Raw genomic sequence first — 23,903 nt, forward strand, 5'->3', positions numbered from 1 at the left:
GAATTCCGACCCAATCGAGATCGGAGGTTATCTCAAGATCGGCTCAACCCTAAAAGTGACTTTTCCCATAGAGAAGCATTGAATAGGGTTGAGGATCAGGATCGGAAAAGATCGGATTCCGATCAGCGATTGAGCAAATTTCACGATCAAGATCGGAGTCGGCTGGAAAATGATCGGAAATCGAATTTTAAAATCGATCTTGAAATCTCAAGATCGGCTCAACCCTACTCCCAGTCCCCCTCACCAACAACCGGGTATTGAAGGTGGTAGCGGGATACCTTCAGGTCTACATCCTTTCATTTCAACTACTGCTCTACAAGTAGGATTTAGGACTGAGGATAGGCAACTTGAATACAAGATAACTGTTGGCATAGACAGTTCCTACAACGTACCGTATATACTCGTGTATAAGCCGACCTGAATATAAGCCAAGGCCCCTAATTTTACCAAAAAAAACTGGGAAAACGTATTGACTCGAGTATATACGGTACGGGGGAAATGCAGCAGCTACTGGAAAATTTCAAAAATTAAAATTTTAAGGTTTTTTGAGTGCAGTAGATGTTGGGTGCTGGGAAAGGGGAGGGGGTGTTTTGGTTGTCTGTCTGCCCCTTCCCTGAGCTTGACGACTGGGATTTTTTCTTCCCCCACTTGGAATTCAGTCTGGCTGAATATAGGGGATCTGCAGTGCTCGTATTAGCCCCTTCCCGACAGAACAGGAGCACTGCAGATCCCCTATATTCAGTAGACCTGGCACTTTCAGACACAGGGATACCTAATGTGTTTGTGTTTCACAGTCATTTTCTACTTTTGTATGTATTCTAGGGAAAGGAGGGATTTACAACTTTTACTTTTTTAATATTTTTTAAATCTTTTTTTTTTTTTGCACTATTTTATGGGAGATTCTATACATTGATATTGTGGCTGGTCATAGACACCCCCCCCCCCCTCCTAAAAAAAATAAAAATGCATTTTTTTTTTTTTTTTTTGCTGACACGAGTATAAGCCGAGGGGGGCTTTTTCAGCACAAAAACTGGGCTGAAAAATTCGGCTTATACTCGAGTATATATAATCATGATTTCTGCTCAGTGTGATATTTTCAATACTCAGCAAAATCTCATTTTTGAATAAAAGAAGATGTTTCCCCATTGTGAACCTGAAAATGGCTTCTATTCAACGTGAGTTCTCAGATGTCTCTCAAGAAGCCATTTCCTATTAAAACGTCTGCCACATTCCGAACATGAAAACGGCCTCTCTCCTGTGTGAATTATTTGATGTCTCTCAAGATGTTGTTTGGCCTTAAAACACTGTCTACATTCTGGACATGAATATGGCTTCTCTCCTGTGTGGCTTCTCTGATGCTCGACAAGAATTGATTTCCTAGAGAAACATTTCCCACATTCCAGACATGAGAATGGCTTCTCTCCTGTGTGAATTCTCTGGTGCTCGACAAGGCTCCACTTCCTGGTAAAACATTTATGACATTCTGAACATACAAAGAGTCTCTGATTCCTGTGCATTCTCACGTACATGGACAGAGCAGGACTGGATTTAAATGGTCTCTTAAAATCTGGACATGTAAATATTTTACCCTCTCTTACAAGCTGTGGTTGGCCAGATGAAGGCTCCTTGAAGGTAGTTGGATCAGATGTTAGCTCTCTGCTGTGAAAGACTGATGGTATAACGGAGGTAATGGAGTTACTAGGAAAAGTATAGCGAGTAAAGTTTTTAAGTTCTGCTTCATAATCTGGAAATAAGGGATGTCCCTCTGAGAATACGGCACAGTCATCTGCTGCAAGTAGAATCAAAGTCAGAATACATGTTAGGATAACAGCAAATATCACCATTACACAATATCGGGAAAACATTGGAAAAGGATTTAAAGGGGTTCTCCAGCCCCAATGACCTACTCATAGGATTGGTCATCTGTATCTGTCAGTGGGGGTCCGACACATGACCCCTCACCGCTCAGCTTTTCCTGCTTACCTTTGCATTAAAGTCTCAGTAGAGGATTTTAACATGTCATCTATATAAAATACTAGCTGGTACCCGCGACTTCGTCTGCGGTGATTGTAGCAGTGGGTATATACAGGCATGGGTGAGGTTTTCGTAGTGTGTATAAGGTATGGGATATGAAATGTAACTTTGTATCTTGTTGTTGCTGTAATTCAGAGAATACGTGAGACTTTTGTGTTGCAGTTACTTTGTATTTGAGCTGCTATATATACGGTGTTGTGAGAAACTTTACATAGTGACTTTGGGACAGAAGTATTTGAAGTTAACACTTTCCCGCCGATGGCATGTTTTGATTTTCGTTTTTGACTCCCCTCCTTCTAAACCCCATAACTTTTTTTATTTCTCCGCTCCCAGAGCCATATGAGGTCTTAATTTTTCCTGGGACAAATTTTTCTTCATGATGCCACCATTATTTATTCTATATAATGTACTGGGAAGCAGGGAAAAAATTCAGAATGGGGTGGATTTGAAGAAAAAATGCATTTCTGCGACTTTCTTACGGGCTTTGGTTTTACGGCGTTCACTGTGCAACCAAAATGATATGTCCCCTGTATTCTGTGTTTCCTTACGATTCTGGGGATACCAAATTTATATGGTTTTATTTACATTTTGACCCCTTAAAAAAAATCCAAAAGTGTGTTTAAAAATTTTTTTTTTGAAAAGTCGCCATATTCCGACAGCCGTAACTTTTTTATACATGCGTGTACGGGGATGTATAGGGAGTCTTTTTTTGCGGGACCGGGTGTACTTTGTAGTTCTACCATTTTCGGGAAATGTTATTGCTTTGATCACTTTTTATTCAAATTTTTATCAGAATCAAAACAGTGAAAAAACAGTGGTTTGGCACTTTTGACCATTTTTCCTGCTACAGCGTTTACCGAACAGGAAAAATATTTGTATAGCTTTGTAGAGCGGGCGATTTTGGACGTGGGGATACCTAATATGTATGTGGTTCACAGTTTTTAACTACTTTTATATGTGTTCTAGGGAAAGGGGGGTGATTTGAATTTTTAATCCTTTTTATTTATTTTTTTATAGTTTTTTTTCCTTTTTTTTAATTTTTTTTTTGCATTTATTAGACCGCCTAGGGGTATTGACATGGGTGGGGGGTGTCGCAGATTGTCAGAGCGGTGAGGGTCGGCAAACATGGCTGCTCCGGAGCATTAAAGAGCGCCTCCTGGAGTATCGTTAAGGTGAGGGGCAAAGTGGTAAAGTATATGTATATGTGATTGTGTGGGGTCAGGGGCGAGGCTGCAGAGGGCAATATGAATTTTGTGGCTTGCTATGGTCCAAAGTGTGTGAGATTGCAGAGATGGTGGTGTGAGTTTGGGTTTTGTGGGGGTCCTGGCACAAACGTATGTGCGCTATTGTGAGGAAAAGTAGCCTATTGTTTAATCGGGTGTATTAACTATGTTTGTGGAAAATTTCAGCCGAATTGGTTGAGCGGTTTTTCCGTGATTGAGGAACAAACATGCAAACATCCAAACACACAAACCCACAAACTCACAAACTTTCACATTTATAATATTAATAGGATATGGCAATAAGTTAGTGAATATATTGGCACGTTACAAGATAAATAAAGTATTGCAGTGTATGATAAATGTAACCATAAACGTTGCAACAGCACTACTATTTCTACTCCAACCATGGCAACCTCCAGCTCCGGGCAGTTTTGTTTGGACTGAACTGTCATTCATTATTCATTGTTAAACTCTGGGGTCAGAGGCCCGGGGACGTGAGGAAACATAACAAACTCCTCCAGGGGCTAGGTGGTCCGTGAAGTCATTCAGAGGCCAGAAGAGGCCTGAAGAAGACGTGCCAGAGCCCAGGAGAGGTGAGTAACACTCTTTGTTATGTTTGCTCACCTCCCTTCAGCCTCCACTAATTAACTCTAAGAACTGAAGAAATCCCAGAATATAATAGTAGTTCGTGGGTGATGAACCCTAAAAATTTTGTGTTCAGTTGAACTAAGAATATTGAGAATGTGTTTGCTCAACCCTTTGTATGTTCCATTACAGCACATTATACTTTGTGGAGGGGCCGCTATTGGACATTATACTGCATGGACAGCCCGAAAATCATGGTACTCTTAATCTGTCCCTGCCATGGTTTTCTTAAAGAGGACCTTTCACCATTTTGCCCACAGGCAGTTCTATATACTGCCGGAAAGCTGACAGTGCGCTGAGTTCAGCACACTGTCGGCTTTCCCGATGTGGGCCCGGTGTGAAGAGCTTACGGTCCCGGTACCGTAGCTCTTCTATGGTCAGAAGGGCGTTTCTGACAGTTAGCCAGAGACGTCCTTCTGCACAGCACAACCAATCGCGCTGTGCTGTGGAGCCGGGAGGAACGCCCCCCTCCCTCTGCTCACAGTACTCGTCCATAGACGAGCATTATCAGGGAGGGAGGGGGCGTTCCTCCCGGCTCTCACAGCACAGCGCGATTGGTTGTGCTGTGCAGAAGGACGTCTCTGGCTAACTGTCAGAAACGCCCTTCTGACCATAGAAGAGCTACGGTACCGGGACCGTAAGCTCTTCACACCGGGCCCACATCGGGAAAGCCGACAGTGTGCTGAACTCAGTGCACTGTCAGCTTTCCGGCAGTATATAAAACTGCCTATGGGAAAAATGGTGAAAGGTCCTCTTTAATTATTAAGTATGAATACGATTGTCTAGTGGAATTAACCAAAGGATCCAGATGAAGGTCACTGTTTGGGATCAATAGAGTAATAGGGGTATGCAGCTAGCCCAGGGTATGTCAGGGGGAGGATGAGCAGCCCCCCTGATGGATGAGTAGGGGGTTCAGCACTCTCCTCCCCAACAAAGGCTCAGAGAGGTGTTCTGCCCAGAGAAGCAACAGAGGGTCAGATGGCTGGCAATCCTACCAAGGTCTATAGTAGAAAGTCTCATGAATGTACTTATAACAACCACTGATACAGGATGATGAGCCCCTAGTGGCATAGGATGGGCTAGGGAAATACTTGTAGAACTGTGGTAGTGGTGATACGCTGGTGCTGAGTGGTGATATAGGTCTGGTATGTGTCTGGATATTCATTGTGGAGGTGAAGGGACCTGGATATTAACTGTGGGTCAGTAGTGATGTTAGCAATAGCGCAGGGAGGCAGACATCAGTGAGGTCAGGGAAGGGTAGCGGAGGATACTGTTCAGTATGCAGGGAGCCAGGGAGCCTACGGGGACCTGAGGGACTCACCTCCGCAATATGCAACAGCAGTGGTATGGTGCAGAATGAGGTGAGCCTTTGGCTGGGGTGCGGTAGATTGCTGATGGTGGTTGCAGGAGTTCAGGGACATGTGTCCGTTCACTTCGCCGGACAGCCATGACCCCCAACAAGGTGTTATTTTATCAAATGGACAAATAGGTATTACCATGAGAACACTATGGTATCGGAAAGATTTTCAGTCATGATACCCGAATAACATGGTGGAAGTTCACGGAATATGGTAATGTTTCTGTACATTCAAAATGGAGGGGTTACTGTAGCTATAACTTGCATTACACATAATATGGACTAGACCAGTATTAGTCCCGCCATATACTGTTACAAGAATGACAATTACATTATATTTACCAGGTCACTAATGCAGCCCCCAGATCTGTTCAGTGATCCATGGCCTGGTACTGGTCTGCGGCCCGGTCATTGGAGACCTCTGCTTTAGCGCACCTCAGTGGCATTTTATTGAAGCAATCAGTCCATTAAAATGAGAACCATATCTGACCCTATGACAAGTGTAATGCCCCTGAGAGTATGGAGGACTATACTGTATGATGACAACTCACCTGTACCGGTGTCTACATAAATGTCTTCCTCCTTACACTGTTGGTTTCCTCTTCTATATATCTCCTCTTCTTCTATAACTTCGGCTTTAATACTGATCCGCTCTTCACCCTGATGCAAAATGTAATAAGGAGTTGAGATGACTATTGGGGAGATTTAGTAGGACATTTCATCCAGATTAGATACATTACATCTAGATAGAGGATTTGCATAGACCTGAGCTGCATCTACCTGATGATCCAGTGGGACATAATGATATTTCTCTTGATAATCCTGTGAATGAAGAGGACTAGGACACCTCTCCGATATATTGTTCTTACTTGAATCATCTAGAAGAAACATACAATGGCTCGATACATTACAATGAACAGACAAATAATCCTTAAATGGTCACTAACTTTTCAGACAACTTTATTCAATAAAGAACGTAATTCTGGAACAAAATGTAATGGCTACTTTCTGCCACTAGGTATCTCCCTTATAACTAATTTGCTGTTCACTCCCTGTCACTAGGGAATGTCCATCTATAGATCCTATTAAAAAAGCAAGACAGGATCACAGTGAGTGCACGGGGGAGGGGCTTTCTTCACACAGCTTTCCCAGCTTCTACACTGCACAGAAGTTTCAACAAAGTGAGTATGTTTATGTATATACCAGTCACGGACAGCAAGCAGCTTGCCTTATTGTGTTCAGATTTAATTTTCTGGGTCAGGGATCTTTTCAGCTGCATCATAGCCTGGATATGTCTAGTGTCCCTAGCCTCTTTTTTTCAGATGTTTGTTTGCTATTTTACAGTTACTCCTGTCAGAATTACATGTAGAGATACCATTTTAGATATGGCCGTAAGTGTTGGCACTGTTGAAATTTTTCCAGAAAATGAAGTATTTTTTTCCAGAACATGATTGCAATTACACATGTTTTATTATACACATGTTTATTTCTTTGTGTGCATTGAAACAACACAGAGGAAAAAAAAGCAAGTTGGACATAAGTTAATGCAAAACTCCAATAATGGACAAAATTATTGGCACATTTTCAAAATCGTGGATAAAGAACTCTGTTTAAAGCATGTGATGCTTGTTCAAACTCACCTGTGGCAAGTAACAGGTGTGGGCAAAAAAAATCACACCTGCAGATAAAAATGAAAGAAGTTGACTCAATATTTGAATTGTGTACATGTGAGTGTACCACATTAAGTATGGAGAACAGAAAGAAGAGAAGAGAATGTGCCTGAGGACTTGAGAACCAAAAGTGTGGAAAAATATCAACAATCTCCAGAGATCTTGATGTTCCTTTGGTCATGGTGCGCAACATAATTAAGAAGTTTACAACCCATGACATTGTAGTTAATCTCCCCAAGTGTGGATGGAAGAGACCCAGGAGGAACCCACTATTGACACAGACACATAAAAAAGCTAGACTGAAGTTTGTCAAAATGTACGCAAGACAAAATCCCTCTGGGAAAAGTCTTGTGGACAGATGAGACCAAGATAGAGCATTTTGGTAAAGAACATCATGCTACTGTTTACAAAAAAACAGAATGAGGCCTACAAAGAAAAGAACACAGTACCCACAATCAAATATGGTGGAGGTTCAAAGTTTGATGGCTCTAGCACTGGGTGCTTTGACTGTGTGCAATGCATCATGAAATCTGAAGACTACCAAAGGACTTTGGGTTTTATTGTAGGGCTCAGTGTCAGAAAATTGGGTATACGTCCTAGGCCATGGGTCTGCAAGCAGGACAATGACCCCAAACATACTTCAAAAAGCCCATAGTAATGGATGAACAAAACGCTGGAGGGTTCTGAAGTGGCCGCAATGAAGGAAATAAACATGTATAGTAAAACATGTGTAATTGCAATAATTATCTGGAAAAATTTCAGGGGTACCAACACTTACGGCCATTACTGTATACCAGTAGTATTTATAATGGATAAGGGAAGGGGCAGGCTGCACCTTCTTGTACATGTCCCCTTCCTTAGACATAAATTCAAAATGTGCTGCAGCAATAATGAGGCTATTAGCTGCAGAAAAAGGACAGAGCATCACGTGTGAAGGCTTACATAGCCAGAGAACAAGCTGTCCAGCCAGACCCTGCCTATAGTTCAACTTTTCATGAAAATTCAGGTACCCTTTCAAATGAATCATCCTTTTTCAATTTAATGTCTCTTCTTACTCTGTGATGTTAGGGGCTGCTGGTCCTCCATGATGATGTCCTTGTACAGGTCCTTGTGTCCTTCTAAATACTCCCACTCCTCCATCGAGAAATGGACAGTGACATCCTGAAACCTCACAGGAACCTGACAACACACAACATCACTGTCATCATTCAGATACCTTCTTTGGTGTGTGATGTCCCAGCACTCCCAGCAGCGCTCACCTCTCCACCCAGCAGCTGAATAATCTTGTTGGTGAGGTCCAGTATCTTCTGATCATTGCTGGTCTCGTTTATCGGTGAATGATATATAGACTCCATATAGAGTCTCTGGGTCCCGTACCATACATCTGACATGTAGGGATTCCTGGGGTAGGGGATACACTCACCAGATGTCTTCTTCACTACTATGTAATCCTGTGTATGGAGAGAGATACTGATATATCGGGACTACCGTATACAGGCTCCCAAAATACTTCACCCTATCAATACTGAGGTCATGTTACATAATTCCTAAAATTCCTCACCTCTCCAGTCAATAGATGGATAATCTCCAGAGTGAGGTTTAATATCTTCTCAGTCATTTTGTCTCTTCCTTTACCCAGTTGACTGGTCCGAGAGAGAACCATTGTGTCGTAATGAAGTCTTCTGTGTGGAGGATCCTGAGCTGCAGAAATAGAAAGAAAAGAGTATAACATTGGTGCAATGGATCCTTTCAGCAAGTCCTATCAACACCTAGGGTGGCTAGAAGAGGAACTGCCCCATATCTCCTTCCATTACTAGAAAGATGTCCTTAAGGGCCTGTTCCCACAGAGTAACGCTGCGCTCATTCTGACACGTAAACATGTGTCAGAGTGAGCGCTTCAAAACAGAATCCCATTGACTTCAATGGGTTCCGTTAGACCAGTCTTTCTCAAAGTGGGCGATAACGCCCCCTTGTGGGCGCTGGAGGCCTATAGGGGGGCAGTAAAGGGCACTGAGAAGATTGGGGGGCGTTGAAGCGGTTTTGGGGGGCGATGGCTAATTTAAAGGGGTGGTATCATAACAATGATTCTATCTATACTGCTTGTTAATGTGGATTTAAGACTTTTCCTAAATACACTGCTTCAGCAAAACTGCTTTGTTTGTCCACTATCTTACTTTATTCACTTCATTATGGACACTAGCACCTGGCCCCCTGCTCATTGCTGAGGGAGCCACATGACGTAGCTCCCTGCTGTGTGGGGGGAGAGAGGGGGGGGCTGAGTGTACAGAGCCAGCCTGTGTCTGCACCACACATACATATCACATACACATCACCTAGCTCCCTGCTGTGAGATAGAGGGGGGGTGGGGGTGGAATAAGTGCTGCTTTCTTATATAAGGCAGTCTAAATCCTACTGGGCTAAAGGACCTGGTCTCTCTGTTCACTAGGATAAAGCTTTATTATATAGAGCAGGCTGCTAGTGGGCAGAGGAGCCAGGTCCTTTAGGAAACTCCGTACAAGGTAAATCCAAGTCTACAGGACCTTTTGATGACATTACAGGCCCTTCAGTCATCCCATAGGATCACGCTATGTGGTGGGCAGAGCTACATGCTAATTTGGGGGCGGGGTTAATTGACGCGAGCAAACAGGAAGAAGGAAGATTTTTAGGCAGCTTAGAAGGCAGATCAAGCTTCATGAGGCTACCCCTTTAAAATTGTTTTTTTGCTTTTAACACAAACTTTGCAGATTTGCAAATCGGTTGCAGATTACCGAACGCGGTGACTTACGGCTGTTTTTGAGTAAATTCGTGCCTGATATTAACAAACGTGTTAAAAATCATCAAATTCATCCTTCACATTAGAATAGTTTTAAAATTAAAATGTTTATTTTAATAACATGAATAAAAGTTTTCCTTATATTGCAAAATGGTGTTTTACATTACCCTCATCAGAAAGTCTTATTTTCACATGACACACAATTTAATTATTAACATAATGACTGCGATTGTGATTCTTAAGATGTAGTAAAGTAAAAAAATTTGGGGGGGGGGGCGCTAGAAAATAATTAATTCTTGAAGTGGGCGGTAGACAAAATAAGTTTGAGAATCTCTGCGTTAGACATTGAAATCAATGGGTTAAAAAGCCTCCCATTGATTTCAATGTGTATCGCGCGTAAGACGGAACCCATTGAAGTCAATGGGATTCTGTTTTGAAGTGCTCACTCTGACACGTGTTTACTCTGTGGGAAAGGGCCCTAAATGTGGCAGTCACAGAGGACAAACTCTCTTGCCTTGCTGCACTCCCTGCTCCACCACTTAGTGCCCCCCTGATGGTCTTTCTTGGCAGATGCTAAGTCACATTGTAGGAACATTAGCATTGCATGGGGCAGGATTTTATTTGAGGAATATTTTATTCAGGACACATTTTGGGGGACATCTGGACAAAATGAGGGCCAAGTTGTTTAGTTTTGGGGGTACTTTGTGGAGCTTTATTGTTCTGGGGCACATTAGGGGGAATATGTAGGCACAATAGGGGAAATTCTTTTTATTTAGGAGCATATTTTTAATCAGTAGCGCAACGTGAATGAGACATTCAAAAATGAGGAGAAAAGAACGAACTTAGTAAAGAAGAGTTGTGGCCACCAGGAGAATTCATCATGATGGTGTGGACCAGATGGAGAAGAAAAGAAAGAGAATATATAATTTCACCTTGTCTGGAAAATACACTGTGTATATCAGATGTGCTGAATTCACTCTGACCAGACCCAGACTCACAATATGATATTTATCTAGGGTGCTGTAAGTCACTATCTCACTGTGGTACTACTGTCTCATCATTGTTATAGTATGGGGAAGTAGTTCCATGGAGAGATGGTAACTCACAGCATTGTAATAACTGATATAAGGGCGATTCTCGGTCTATGGATGGCCAATATACAAAACAGATTTTCAAAACAGTAAAAGTTGTTTGCACCCGCCCTTACTGAGCTTGGTTCTTATACCTCATTTATACTTCATGATTGTTTCTAGTGCTGGATTTATGAAGTGGTCTCGTGTCTAGTGTTATATTTATGTAGCAATCATGGATCTGGAGTTTGTTGTATTTCTGTAGTGATCTTGTTTCTCATGCTGTATTAATGTAGTGATCTTGGTTTTGGTTGTGTTGCTGTATTTATACAGTGATCTTGGTTCTGTATTTGTGCACTGAGTGTGGTACTAGTGCTCTATTTATTTAATGATATTAGTTCTGGTGCTGTATTTATGTAGTGATCTTGTTATTGGTGCTGCAGTTATATAGAAATCTTGGTTCTGGTGCTGTACTTATGTTGTGTGCTTGGTTTTGATGCCATATTCATATACTAAGTTTAGCTCTGATGTTGTATTCATGTTATGTGCTTGGTTCTAAGTTTTCTGAATAACTACAGGTGATGACAATTTTCAGAGGAACTGAACCTGTGGCACCTGTCAGATGACTGTCACACCCAAATATAATTCAGGCGCGCACAACACTGTCACACACATAATACAGGTGTACATGTCTCTGTCACACACATAATACAGGTGTAGATGACTGTCACACACATAATACAGATGTACATGTCTCCGTCACACACATAATACAGGTGTACATGTCTCCGTCACACACATAATACAGGTGTACATGTCTCCGTCACACACATAATACAGGTGTACATGTCTCCGTCACACACATAATACAGGTGTACATGTCTCCGTCGCACACATAATAAAGATGTACATGTCTCCATCACACACATAATACAGGTGTACATGTCTCCGTCACACACATAATACAGGTGTACATGTCTCCGTCGCACACATAATACAGGTGTACATGTCTCCGTCGCACACATAATAGATGAGTACATGACTGTCACTCATAATACAGGTGTACATGACTGTCAAACACATAGTAGAAGTGTACATGACTGTCACACACATAATACAGGTGTACATGTCTCCGTCACACACATAATACAGGTGTACATGTCTCCGTCACACACATAATACAGATGTACATGTCTCCGTCACACACATAATACAGATGTACATGTCTCCGTCACACACATAATACAGGTGTACATGTCTCCGTCACACACATAATACAGATGTACATGTCTCCGTCACACACATAATACAGATGTACATGTCTCCGTCACACACATAATACAGGTGTACATGTCTCCGTCACACACATAATACAGATGTACATGTCTCCGTCACACACATAATACAGGTGTACATGACTGTCACACACATAGTAGAGGAGTACATGACTGTCACACACATAATAGAAGTGTACATGACTGTCACACACATAATACAGGTGTACATGACTGTCACACACATAATACAGGTGTACATGTCTCCGTCACACACATAATACAGGTGTACATGTCTCTGTCACACACATAATACAGGTGTACATGACTGTCACACACATAATAGACGAGTACATGACTGTCACTCATAATACAGGTGTACATGACTGTCAAACACATAGTAGAAGTGTACATGACTGTCACACACATAATACAGGTGTACATGTCTCCGTCACACACATAATACAGATGTACATGTCTCCGTCACACACATAATACAGGTGTACATGACTGTCACACACATAATAGAGGAGTACATGACTGTCACACACATAATAGAAGTGTACATGACTGTCACACACATAATACAGTATACATGGCTGTCACACACATAATACAGGTGTACATGACTGTCACACACATAATACAGGTGTACATGTCTCTGCACACACATAATAAAGATGTACATGACTGTCACACACATAATACAGGTGTACATGACTGTCACACACATAATACAGGTGTACATGTCTCTGTCACACACATAATACAGGTGTACATGTCTCTGTCACACACATAATACAGGTGTACATGTCTCCGTCACACACATAATACAGGTGTACATGTCTCCGTCACACACATAATACAGGTGTACATGTCTCTGTCACACACAATACAGGTGTAGATGACTGTCACACACATAATACAGGTGTTCTTGTCTCCTTCACACACATAATACAGGTGTTCATGTCTCCGTCACACACATAATACAGGTGTACATGTCTCCGTCACACACATAATACAGGTGTACATGTCTCCGTCACACACACAATACAGGTGTACATGTCTCCGTCACACACACAATACAGGTGTACATGTCTCCGTCACACACATAATACAGGTGTACATGTCTCCGTCGCACATACAGTATAATACAGGTGTACATGTCTCCGTCGCACATACAGTATAATACAGGTGTACATGTCTCCGTCACACACATAATACAGGTGTACGTGTCTCCGTCGCACATATAATACAGGTGTACGTGTCTCCGTCGCACATATAATACAGGTGTACGTGTCTCCGTCGCACACATAATACAGGTGTACATGTCTCTGCACACATATAATACAGGTGTACATGTCTCTGCACACATAATACAGGTGTACATGTCTCCGTCACACACACAATACAGGTGTACATGTCTCCGTCACACACACAATACAGGTGTACATGTCTCCGTCACACACACAATACAGGTGTACATGTCTCCGTCACACACACAATACAGGTGTACATGTCTCCGTCACACACACAATACAGGTGTACATGTCTCCGTCACACACACAATACAGGTGTACATGTCTCCGTCACACACACAATACAGGTGTACATGTCTCCGTCACACACACAATACAGGTGTACATGTCTCCGTCACACACACAATACAGGTGTACATGTCTCCGTCACACACATAATACAGGTGTACATGTCTCTGTCACACACACAATACAGCTGTACATGTCTCCGTCACACACATAATACAGGTGTACATGTCTCTGTCACACACACAATACAGCTGTACATGTCTCCGTCACACACACAATACAGCTGTACATGTCTCCGTCACACACATAATACAGGTGTACATGTCTCTGTCACACACATAATACAGGTGTACATGACTGTCACACACATAATACAGGTGTACATGACTGTCACACACATAATACAGGTGTACATGTCTCTGTCACACACATAATACAGGTGTACATGACTGTCACACACATAATACAGGTGTACATGACTGTCACACACATAATACAGGTGTACATGTCTCCGTCACACACATAATACAGGTGTACATGTCTCTGTCACACACAATACAGGTGTACATGTCTCTGTCACACACATAATACAGGTGTACATGACTGTCACACACATAATACAGCTGTACATGTCTCTGTCACACACATAATACAGGTGTACATGTCTCTGTCACACACATAATACAGGTGTACATGTCTCTGTCACACACATAATACAGGTGTACATGTCTCTGTCACACACAATACAGGTGTACATGTCTCTGTCACACACATAATACAGGTGTACATGACTGTCACACACATAATACAGGTGTACATGACTGTCACACACATAATACAGCTGTACATGTCTCTGTCACACACATAATACAGCTGTACATGTCTCTGTCACACACATAATACAGGTGACTGATCCGCACAGCCTAGGCACAAAAAGTGAAAATAAAACCATAAGAACATTACACTGGCGTTCTAGACCTCACACTACCTGGTCATGTGGCTCAGAGACTCCGCCCACACAAGTGACTGATCACATGACCATGACATCCACACAGGTCCTGCAGACACTGATCGTCCCCTTGTACCCATACAGCTGAGGGGGGTAATGATGGAGGTTATGGCTGAGCTTCCTCCTAATGTGCGGGCGGCTGGAGCTGCACCGATACTGAAGTATGGAGTAGCGGAGTCTATAGTAGGGCTGCAGGACCTGTGGTGATGTCATGGTCATGTGATCATTTGTGGGAGGAGTCACTTGATAAGGTAGTGTGGGGGTTTATTATGAGGTTCCTGTAATGTCATCTTTGCAGTGTTTTGTCAGTGGGTGAAGTGTTATATGTGTAATGTAGAGGTGTGTGCGGGTGACACATGGACCAGAGGCATACACCACTGCTCTGGGGGCTGTGAGAGGTATACAGGGACCCTCCATATAACTGTACATACATACCAGTAACTGCCTACACCATGTACTGCTGTAATAGGGGGTGTAACATATGCACTATATACAGGGACCCTCCTGTACAGCAGCCATATAACTGTATATACATACCAGTAACTGCCTACACCATGTACTGCTGTAATAGGGGGTGTAACATATGCACTATATACAGGGACCCCCCTGTACAGGAGCCATATAACTGTACATACATACACCATGTACTGCTGTAATAGGGAGTGTAACATATGCACTATATACAGGGACCCCCCTGTACAGGAGCCATATAACTGTACATACATACCAGTAACTGCCTACACCATGTACTGCTGTAATAGGGGGTGTAACATATGCACTATATACAGGGACCCCCCTGTACAGGAGCCATATAACTGTATATACATACACCATGTACTGCTGTAATAGGGGGTGTAACATATGCACTATATACAGGGACCCTCCTGTACAGCAGCCATATAACTGTACATACATTCCAGTAACTGCCTACACCATGTACTGCTGTAATAGGGAGTGTAACATATGCACTATATACAGGGACCCCCCTGTACAGGAGCCATATAACTGTACATACATACCAGTAACTGCCTACACCATGTACTGCTGTAATAGGGGGTGTAACATATGCACTATATACAGGGACCCCCCAGTACAGGAGCCATATAACTGTACATACATACACCATGTACTGCTGTAATAGGGGGCTATAGACAAAGGCCAGAACGAATGAAAATCTAGTGTTATATACAGTTGAAACCAGAGGTTTACATACACTGCATAAAATACACATATGCATGTTTTTCTCAATATCTGAAACTTGTATATACTTGTAAAGATGGCCTGTATCCATGGGGTTAGTCCTCAACAACTGGGTACACGTATGTAGAATAGCAAATACAATTTTTTCTTAGCAGAGGGAGACCCTCGATTTCTGCCAGACTAGCTATGGGCTTCTTAAATATAGATTTGTCCCAAAGACTTACTTGGATAGAGAGATACGTGTAGACGTCCCAGATGTATGGATAAAACAGGTCCGTCAACTTTTAGTGCTTGTAGGCTTGGAGCTTCAGAGGGAAACACTCTATGAGGAGAATCTTGAGAACAGAGGAAAAGACATCTCTGCTTGCTGTGCCCTGATAGTTGGCTGCCATTTTTCAGCTCTCCATGTGCTCTGTCTGCTAGCTGTTTTTACACAAAGGACCAAAGCAGAACGTTCCCAACCCCCCTAGAGGGGGGTTGTAACCCCTCCTCCTCCAGACCAGTCCTGAAGGTCACCTGATTATACTGGACACACCTTCACACTGACAACTCAAATTACAATGGCAAAGTATAGGCAGGTGTAGTTCACAAAAACATCCACAAGATGGCGCATTAATAGACCCCCTGTGTGCTGGCTCTGGAAATATATAGAGAAGGAATGAAGGGGGAGGAAACGCTTTACCTTATATGCAAATGTCCATACCATCTCGGTCTGCAAGGACTATTAAAGGGAATGAGACGAGCAGGACCGGGACATTACATACCGGTAACTGCCTACACCATGTACTGCTGTAATAGGGGGTTATAGACAAAGGCCAGAACAAATGAAAATCTAGCGTTATATACAGTTGAAACCAGAGGTTTACATACACTATATAAAATGACACATATGCATGTTTTTCTCAATATCTGACATGAAATCGGAATAAACTTTTCCCGTTGTAGGTCAATTAGGATTAACAAAATTACTTAGATTTGCCAAATGCCAGAATAATGAGAGAGAATTTTTAAGGCATTTGTATGACTTTCTAAGTCAATAGGATGGATTAGAATTGGTGGACATGGTGAAAGGTCCTCTTTATAGGCGAGGTCTCTGTAAAGTGCTGGGTGGCATTGTTACCAAGTGCCAGCTGTCTGCATTCATAATAATATACGATTACGTCGGTATAACATATGTTTTCTGTGTTTCTGCACCACAAGATCCTCCGCTACAGAAGGCTCCTCCGTTACAACACAATGGTCCACTCCCTGACCAAACAATTAGATAAAGGAAGACATAAAATGTCTGAAAAGATATTAAACCTCACCCTGGAGATTATCCACCTGCTGACGGGAGAGGTGAGGGATTCTGGGAATGATGTAATATGGTTATTGCAGATATGAAGGATTCTGGGAATGTGTATATAACGGTATCCCTCTCCGCACAGGATTGCATAGTAGTCAAGAAGACATCTGGTGAGTGCGTGACCTTTACTGGACATCCCCATGTGTCAGACGTATGGAGCGGTACCCAGAGCCACTCTATGAGGTCTACATGTCATCCACTGATACACGAGAAGAACGATCACCAAAACATCCTAGAACTGACCAATAAGATTATTCAGCTGCTGACCAGAGAGGTGAGTACCGCTATACTAAGTGTGATGGCTGAAGGTTTACATGCCAACAATACTGAACCAGTAGTTGATGGTTAATATTACTCGCCCCTTGTCACTCCTGGTTTGTCTTCAACAGCTCTGGGTCTACTTCAGCTATGAATTGCCATCGTATTTTTTGCTTGATCTTGACACTTACCAGCAATATTTGAGTCTTATTGTTGGGGATCTTATTAAAGAAGATATACTAGCTCTATAAAGATATGTGCACATGGCAGAATTTGTATTCCATGTGTGGCTAACCGCAACGGGGTGCTGATGCAGTGCACCAGCATCTAGTCGCGACATTCCGCTCTGGATTAGGTCCGAAGAATGGGCCTGATCGGGAGGGAGCCTGACGCCGTGGACGCCGCGACTGAGTCAGCCACGGACTCCGTGGCAATATAGGGCGGCTTGTTTCTTTTTTCTGCTACTGGATATCTTTAATTGTACATGTCATACAGTGCTGGTGCCTATATATTGTCCGCTTTACAAGGTCCTTATAGTAAAGTGTCCTTAGAAATAAAAATTAGAATGCTGGCATTTATGCTGAATGATAACTGTCATTGTGTTGTCAGGTTCCTATAAGATGTCAGGATGTCACTGTCTATTTCTCCATGGAGGAGTGGGAGTATTTAGAAGGACATAAGGATCTGTACAAGGACGCCATGATGGAGAATTATCACCCAATCACATCATTGGGTAAGAGGAAGCGTTTATTGACTGTAAAGGGAATATCAGTTTTAAGGGTTAACTATATACACCCGTCATCCCGTATATACAATTTTTTTTGACAACTGTGTCTCTTCTTGCAGATGAAACCAGCATGAAAAATATTTCAGCAAGATGTCCCAGTCCTCCTTATCCGCAAGGTTGTCCTGAGAAATATTATGATGTGACAGTGGATCATCAGGTAGATGGAGCTGAGGTCTATGGAAATCCTCCATACGTTATACTGATAAAGTTATGTGTTTATTATTTGTTCCACATGTTTCATCAGGGTGAAGATCTGATTAATATTAAAGTGGAAGTCATAAAAGAAGAGGAGATGTATCTAATGGGAAACCAACAGTGTAAAGAGGAAAAAATTCATGTAGATGCTAGTCATGGTAAGTAATCACCATTCTGACCTCCCAATTCCTAGGATAGAGGGGCAATAAATCTGCCTTAGTGTCTTCTGATATACTGTATTTATAATACTGTATTATAAAGTTTCTATTGATTTCTGAAGATTTTGTTCAAAAGTTAATGACCATTCAGTCAAACAAATCTTAAGTTATCAGTTCTCTTACTGCCTGAACCTTCTTCATTTCAGCTTATTATTATAAATCATACTCAAACCTATTTACCGTGTTACATATGGAGTTTGACAAGTGACATAGAAATTAAAAAAGCTATATTGTCATCTTGTACACCTTAGGGCTCGTTCACATCTGCGCCCGGTCTCCGTTCTGCAGGTTTCCGTTTCCTGCACAAAACAGAGGCAGGATACGGAAACCTGCAGGACTCTTTCACACCCATTCATTTGAATGGGTTTGAAAGATGTCCGGTGGTGAGCGTTTTATGCTCTCCGCCGCGGAACCGTTTTTTAAAAATCGGACACAGAGTCGGACATGCAGTCCGATTTTAAAAAAAACGGTTTTGCGGTGGAGAGCATAAAAAGTTCACCGCCGGACCCGGTCTGACAGCTTTCTATCTTCTGCATGCACCCACAGAACGGAGACCCGAACGCTAATGTTAACCTAGCGTAAGTGGACACACAGCCTATGATTTTTTGTGGGTTACCGCAGCTGCCTCCCACTTCTTACTTCCTATTAAAGTTCATGTCTTCATCTATTCCCTTAGTCTAACATGTTTAGAATCTGTTTCTACTTCCAGGAGATGAGTATGGCAGACTCTCAGAAGGACATCTGTTATTTCCATATTATGACGCAGAACCTAGAGATATCCCCTGCCATCTTTCTAATGAAAACGGCCCTACCCCAAATATACCCACCAGAGATCTGGCATCTGATCTTACGAGCCATAACCAACCTTCATCTGGTAAATCACAGAACGTAAGACAAGACTCTAATTGTAAAGAGGGTAAAATATTTCCATGTAGTGAATGTGGCCGACATTACAAGACGATCTCTAACCTCTCCATGCACATGCGAATGCACAGAAACGAGAGGCCGTTTGCATGTTCGGAATGCGGCAAATGTTTTACCAAGAAATCAATTCTTGTAGATCATCACAAAGTTCACACCGGGGAGAAGCCGTATTCCTGCACAGAATGTGGGAAATGTTTTACCAAGAAATCAGCCGTTGTGGAACATCAGAGAAGCCACACGGGAGAGAGGCCATTCTCATGTCTGGAATGTGGAAAATCGTTCTCAAGGAAATCTGTTCTTGTTGAGCATCAGCGAATTCACACAGGGAAGAAGCCGTTTTCATGTCCCGAGTGTAGGAAATGTTTTATGGCCAAACATCATCTTGAGAGACATCAAATAACCCACACAGGAGAGAAGCCATTTTCATGTTCAGAATGTGGGAGATCTTTTACAAGGAAATGGCTTCTTGAGAGACATCTGAGAACTCACATTGAGTAGAAGCCATCTTCATGTCTGAAACTGGGAAACATTCGGAAAAGGTCGTCAAAAAATCACGGAGAGATCCTGTTCAGGCTGTAGGAACTATTTTATTTGTAATGTTATCTGGTATTCAAGTTGTTTGTTTATGATCCTAGATTAACTATTTGCCATATTGGTAAAGATGAGTAATTGAGGTCCACAGATTTGCTGCCTATTGTGGTGCACTGGCAAATTGACTCATTAAACTTAAGATTTGTTTTTGACAAATTTAAAGGGGCTCTATCAGCAAAATCATGCTGATAGAGCCCCACATATGCGTGAATAGCCTTTAAAAAGGCTATTCAGGCATCGGTAATGTTATATTAAACTAACCCCCGTTTTAAAATAATAACCTAAAAAAGAATGTTATCTACTTATGCATCATGCACGCTGGGCGGGCATTCAGGGTGTGTCTTCATCTTCGTCCACGCCTCTTCCTCCTCCGATGTCCTCCGGTCCCGTCCTCCTCTGGCGCTCGCGAGCAGACACTGTTATAAAAAAAAATGGCCTGGGCGCATGCGCAGTAGCATGCGGCTTCTACTACGGCTACTGCGCATTCGCCCAGGCTATTTTTTTTATATCAGTCTCCGTTCGCGAGTGACGGAGGAGGACGGGACCGGAGGACATCGGAGGAAGAAGAGGCGTGGAGGAAGATGAAGACACACCCTGAATGCCCGCCCAGGGTGCACGATCCGTAAGTAGAGCACATTCTTTTTTAGGTTATTATTTTAAAACGGGGGGGGGGGGTAGTTTAATATAACATTTACGGTGCCTGAATAGCCTTTTTAAAGGCTATTCAGGCATATGTGGGGCTCTATCAGCATGATTTTGCTGATAGAGCCCCTTTAAAGGGGTTTTTCAGTGTGAAAAAATGGTGGTAAAGGATGGGTTAAAAAAAATAAAGATGTTATAGTTACCCCGCTGACCTGCTGCCAGTTCTGCTCAGATACCGCCTAATCGTTTCCACTGCTCAGCCATTCCATTTCCATTTTTCCCTCTCCTGTTCAAAGAGTCATGATTTTTTCATTTTTCAGTTCACAAAGTCACATGATGGCTTATTGTTTGTGGGACAAATTCTACTTTGCAATGGCACCGTTCAATATCAGCTTTCCTGTTCTGTGCCCCTGGTGAAGAGTTATCGGTGCCAATACCGTAGCTCTTCAGTGTTAGAAGGGTGTTTCTGACAGTCTGCCAGGAACGCCACTCCTCACAGCAGCGCCTATTGCTCTGTATGGTGAGAGGGGGCGTTCCTTACTGCCCAGTGATGATACAGAGGGGTGAGGAACGCCTCCCCTACTTCTGATAGTACTCATCCATAGACTAGTACTGGGGGAGCATCATCGCTGGGCGGTAAGGAACGCCTCCACTCACAGGGGGAAGCGTGTAATAGAAGGGTTGTAATGACAAGTCTTGTGGTCGCAGTCGCGTATTTTAGATAACGCAGTTGCGTTTCACCGTGACAGCTGAAATGTTAACAGCTGCGATCGGTGTCCGCACTGATCGCAGCTGTTAGCTTCGGATCCTGGCTGTATTATACTGTAGGGATGAGGTAGGGGGCCCTGGACAAAAGATTGCACTGGGGCCCACAAGACTTTAGTTACGTCACTGCATGTAAGTGTTGTCGCATCAAGTTAGGGGTCACCTGAACCCGTGAGGGGAGGTTGTATAGCGTAGTGTAATACTCTTGGAACACCTACGCGTGCATGTTGGTTGCCAAGAGCATGGGGAGTCGACGAGGTCTGTTGAGCTCTCTAGGCGGTCAATAAGACTCTGTATTTTAGTAGTTAAAACAATCTTCCTAGCCTTCATGTGTTTTTTATGTTGTGTCACAAGGGCTATACAGTGACCTCGGATCACTGCCATATGGGCTTTCCAGAGGACTGAGCCAGAGGAGACTGAATTTTCGTTGGTACGGAAGAAGTCAAGTAGGTGGGTACTTGGGGTGCTAAGTAAGAGGCAGTGATTGTGATATGGCAGACGCCGGCCAATAAGACAGTAACTTATGCCAAGAGTGGTAGGCAGAGTATGCGGTTGGAAAATAGTGTCTAGCAAAGTGAAACACGCCTCTGTGGTCGTTTTGAATTTTCTGAAGAAAGGCGACATCCACCCAGATGGTGCTAAGCTCATGCAAACACCATGCGTCACTTGGAGTTGGAGCCAAGACCCTTGACATTTATAGGGATTCTATCATTAGAATCCCATTTTTTAATATTAACACTTAGGAATAGCCTTAAGAAAGGCTATTCTTCTTCTATCTTTAAAAGTCTTCTCCTCACCACTATTCTGGCGATATTCCCGTTTTTTCTGCAGTATGCAAATGGATTTTTTTTGCAGCACTGGGGGCGTCCCCAATGCTGCTTGAAAAATCTCCAGCGCCGCCTCATCTTCTTCTGAAACACCTCTCTGCCGCGTCTTCCTCAGGCACTGGTCTTCAAAATCCTAGGCATGCGCAGCTGGCTCTGGCATTGGGCTTCGGGCAGAGCTGACTGCACATGTCTACAGCCATTTTCTAGTGGCCGATTACACGAGAATGTCTATAACAGGCAGGTAAGGTAGGAGTGCAGGGGAGAAGCATCCTACTCCATCAACGCTGGGAATGGAAGCCCAAGAGAGGTGAGAGAACATTACAGCATTACCTCTGATCATTACACTCTGTATAGTATAATAATAGTTTAAGGGGGCAAAATACTGTGTGTAGGGGCCACTATGGGACATTATACTGTGTGGAGGAGCCACTATGGGGGATAATACTGTGTGCAGGGGCCACTATGGGACATTATACTGTGTGGAGGAGCCACTATGGGACTTAATACTGTGTGCAGGGGCCACTATGGGGGATAATACTATGTGAAGGGGCAATATGGGACATTATACTGTCTGGAGACCACTTTGGGACATCTTAGTGTGTGTAGATGGGGTATTATACTGTGTGGGGTGTTATGCCGTGAGAGGGGGCCCCAAGTCAAAAGTTTGCTGGGGGCCCCAGTCTTTTCTAGTTACGCCTCTGTATTAATAAAATATAATAAAAATAATTGCAATTAATAATCTGCATCTATTGCTTGATCATGCCATCAGAGTAATGTTCTGCTTTGGCTAGTCTTTGCCCTAGGTCCTCTAAAAATTGTGGTAGCTTTTGTCACTATAATGCCATGATAGGAATGAGTCTAATCCTAATGGCATTAGTTCCTAGACTAAAATAAGCTGTAGAGAACTGCATGGTGAGAATGTCGGCCCACCATTAGTCAAACCTAATATAACTCGTTACTAAAGAGAATGCATTTGTTAGGTGGTGATGAGTCGCCCCAGCTCGGCCTATGTAGATTCACGGTGCGAGCAGGCCCGACACCGGGGGCGGCAGCGCCTTGAAAAAAGGGAGTTTTAAGCAAAAATGGATTAAAGAAAAATAAAAGTTTGTCGTGATGCCAGTTGGGGTTTCGGCTTGAGGTGAAGCCGGGCACTGTAGATAGGGCCTCTGGGAATAGGTGGTGATGCAGTGCCAGATGTTATACCCTCCCTAATCAGGGCAGGTCCCAGGGCCAGATGATATAGGTGAGGAAGGGATGATTTCCAGGAGGAGTAACAGAGGGATGATCAATGAAGGAATACAGTCCAGACAGGGGTTAACCAAACACTTACAGTTTACTTCTGTAGTCAGCAGGAGATAACAGATGTTACAGGAGGATTCACCTTGCTCCAGTATAGTGAGATGCCAGTCTTTCCTTTTACCACTAGTATGATTCAGCCTTCCATCGCTGCTCAAACTCTCTAATAGATTTCCTCTGGTCCTGGGTTCCAGGAGCTCAGAGGTTAAGTACAACCGGGTAGATCCCCCTTCTGGACAGCAGGTAATGCGAG

The 23,903-nt window shown here is 43.0% G+C and overlaps 3 protein-coding genes across 4 annotated transcripts in view; 2 read left to right on the forward strand and 1 right to left on the reverse strand.

Annotated features, from left to right (window-relative positions):
- LOC142182927 (gastrula zinc finger protein XlCGF66.1-like) overlaps positions 1-23,903 on the forward strand; it is a 121,870-nt gene that overhangs the window by 39,626 nt on the left and 58,341 nt on the right. The gene's annotated exons all lie outside the window — the stretch shown is intronic.
- On the reverse strand, positions 913-14,608 carry LOC142182932 (uncharacterized). Of its 2 annotated transcripts, XM_075257746.1 has the most exons (7): positions 14,582-14,608; positions 8,491-8,630; positions 8,189-8,380; positions 7,985-8,108; positions 6,040-6,137; positions 5,811-5,919; positions 913-1,789 (listed from the first exon to the last, which is right to left on the reverse strand). In XM_075257746.1, exons 2-7 carry the CDS (start codon positions 8,590-8,592, stop codon positions 1,167-1,169), a joined length of 1,248 nt encoding a protein of 415 aa, XP_075113847.1. In that variant the 5' UTR covers positions 8,593-8,630; positions 14,582-14,608; the 3' UTR covers positions 913-1,166. The 2 variants fall into 2 exon arrangements, with proteins under 2 accessions (XP_075113847.1, XP_075113848.1); XM_075257747.1 differs by lacking the exons at positions 5,811-5,919; positions 6,040-6,137.
- LOC142182930 (gastrula zinc finger protein XlCGF66.1-like) lies at positions 17,003-20,062 on the forward strand. The gene is made up of 6 exons (XM_075257743.1): positions 17,003-17,140; positions 17,230-17,421; positions 18,015-18,138; positions 18,252-18,349; positions 18,437-18,545; positions 19,315-20,062. The coding sequence occupies exons 1-6, from the start codon at positions 17,039-17,041 to the stop codon at positions 20,025-20,027; spliced, it is 1,338 nt and encodes a 445-aa protein (XP_075113844.1). The 5' UTR covers positions 17,003-17,038; the 3' UTR covers positions 20,028-20,062.

Source organism: Leptodactylus fuscus, chromosome 10, assembly GCF_031893055.1.
Source record: "Leptodactylus fuscus isolate aLepFus1 chromosome 10, aLepFus1.hap2, whole genome shotgun sequence".
Taxonomy (NCBI): Eukaryota; Metazoa; Chordata; class Amphibia; order Anura; family Leptodactylidae; genus Leptodactylus; species Leptodactylus fuscus.

What these genes read in the sequence shown, in the direction of transcription:
- LOC142182932 (XM_075257746.1), bottom strand. Translation starts at nt 8,592, where the DNA reads ATGGTTCTCTCTCGGACCAGTCAACTGGGTAAAGGAAGAGACAAAATG. An exon ending in TCCATCTATTGACTGGAGAG is followed by an intron (nt 8,381 to 8,490) that starts GTGAGGAATTTT and finishes CTCCATACACAG; the next exon opens with GATTACATAGTAGTGAAGAA. An exon ending in GCAGCCCCTAACATCACAGA is followed by an intron (nt 6,138 to 7,984) that starts GTAAGAAGAGAC and finishes TGTTTCTTCTAG; the next exon opens with ATGATTCAAGTAAGAACAAT.
- LOC142182930 (XM_075257743.1), top strand. Translation starts at nt 17,039, where the DNA reads ATGGTCCACTCCCTGACCAAACAATTAGATAAAGGAAGACATAAAATG. An exon ending in TCCACCTGCTGACGGGAGAG is followed by an intron (nt 17,141 to 17,229) that starts GTGAGGGATTCT and finishes CTCTCCGCACAG; the next exon opens with GATTGCATAGTAGTCAAGAA. An exon ending in TCACCCAATCACATCATTGG is followed by an intron (nt 18,139 to 18,251) that starts GTAAGAGGAAGC and finishes CTCTTCTTGCAG; the next exon opens with ATGAAACCAGCATGAAAAAT.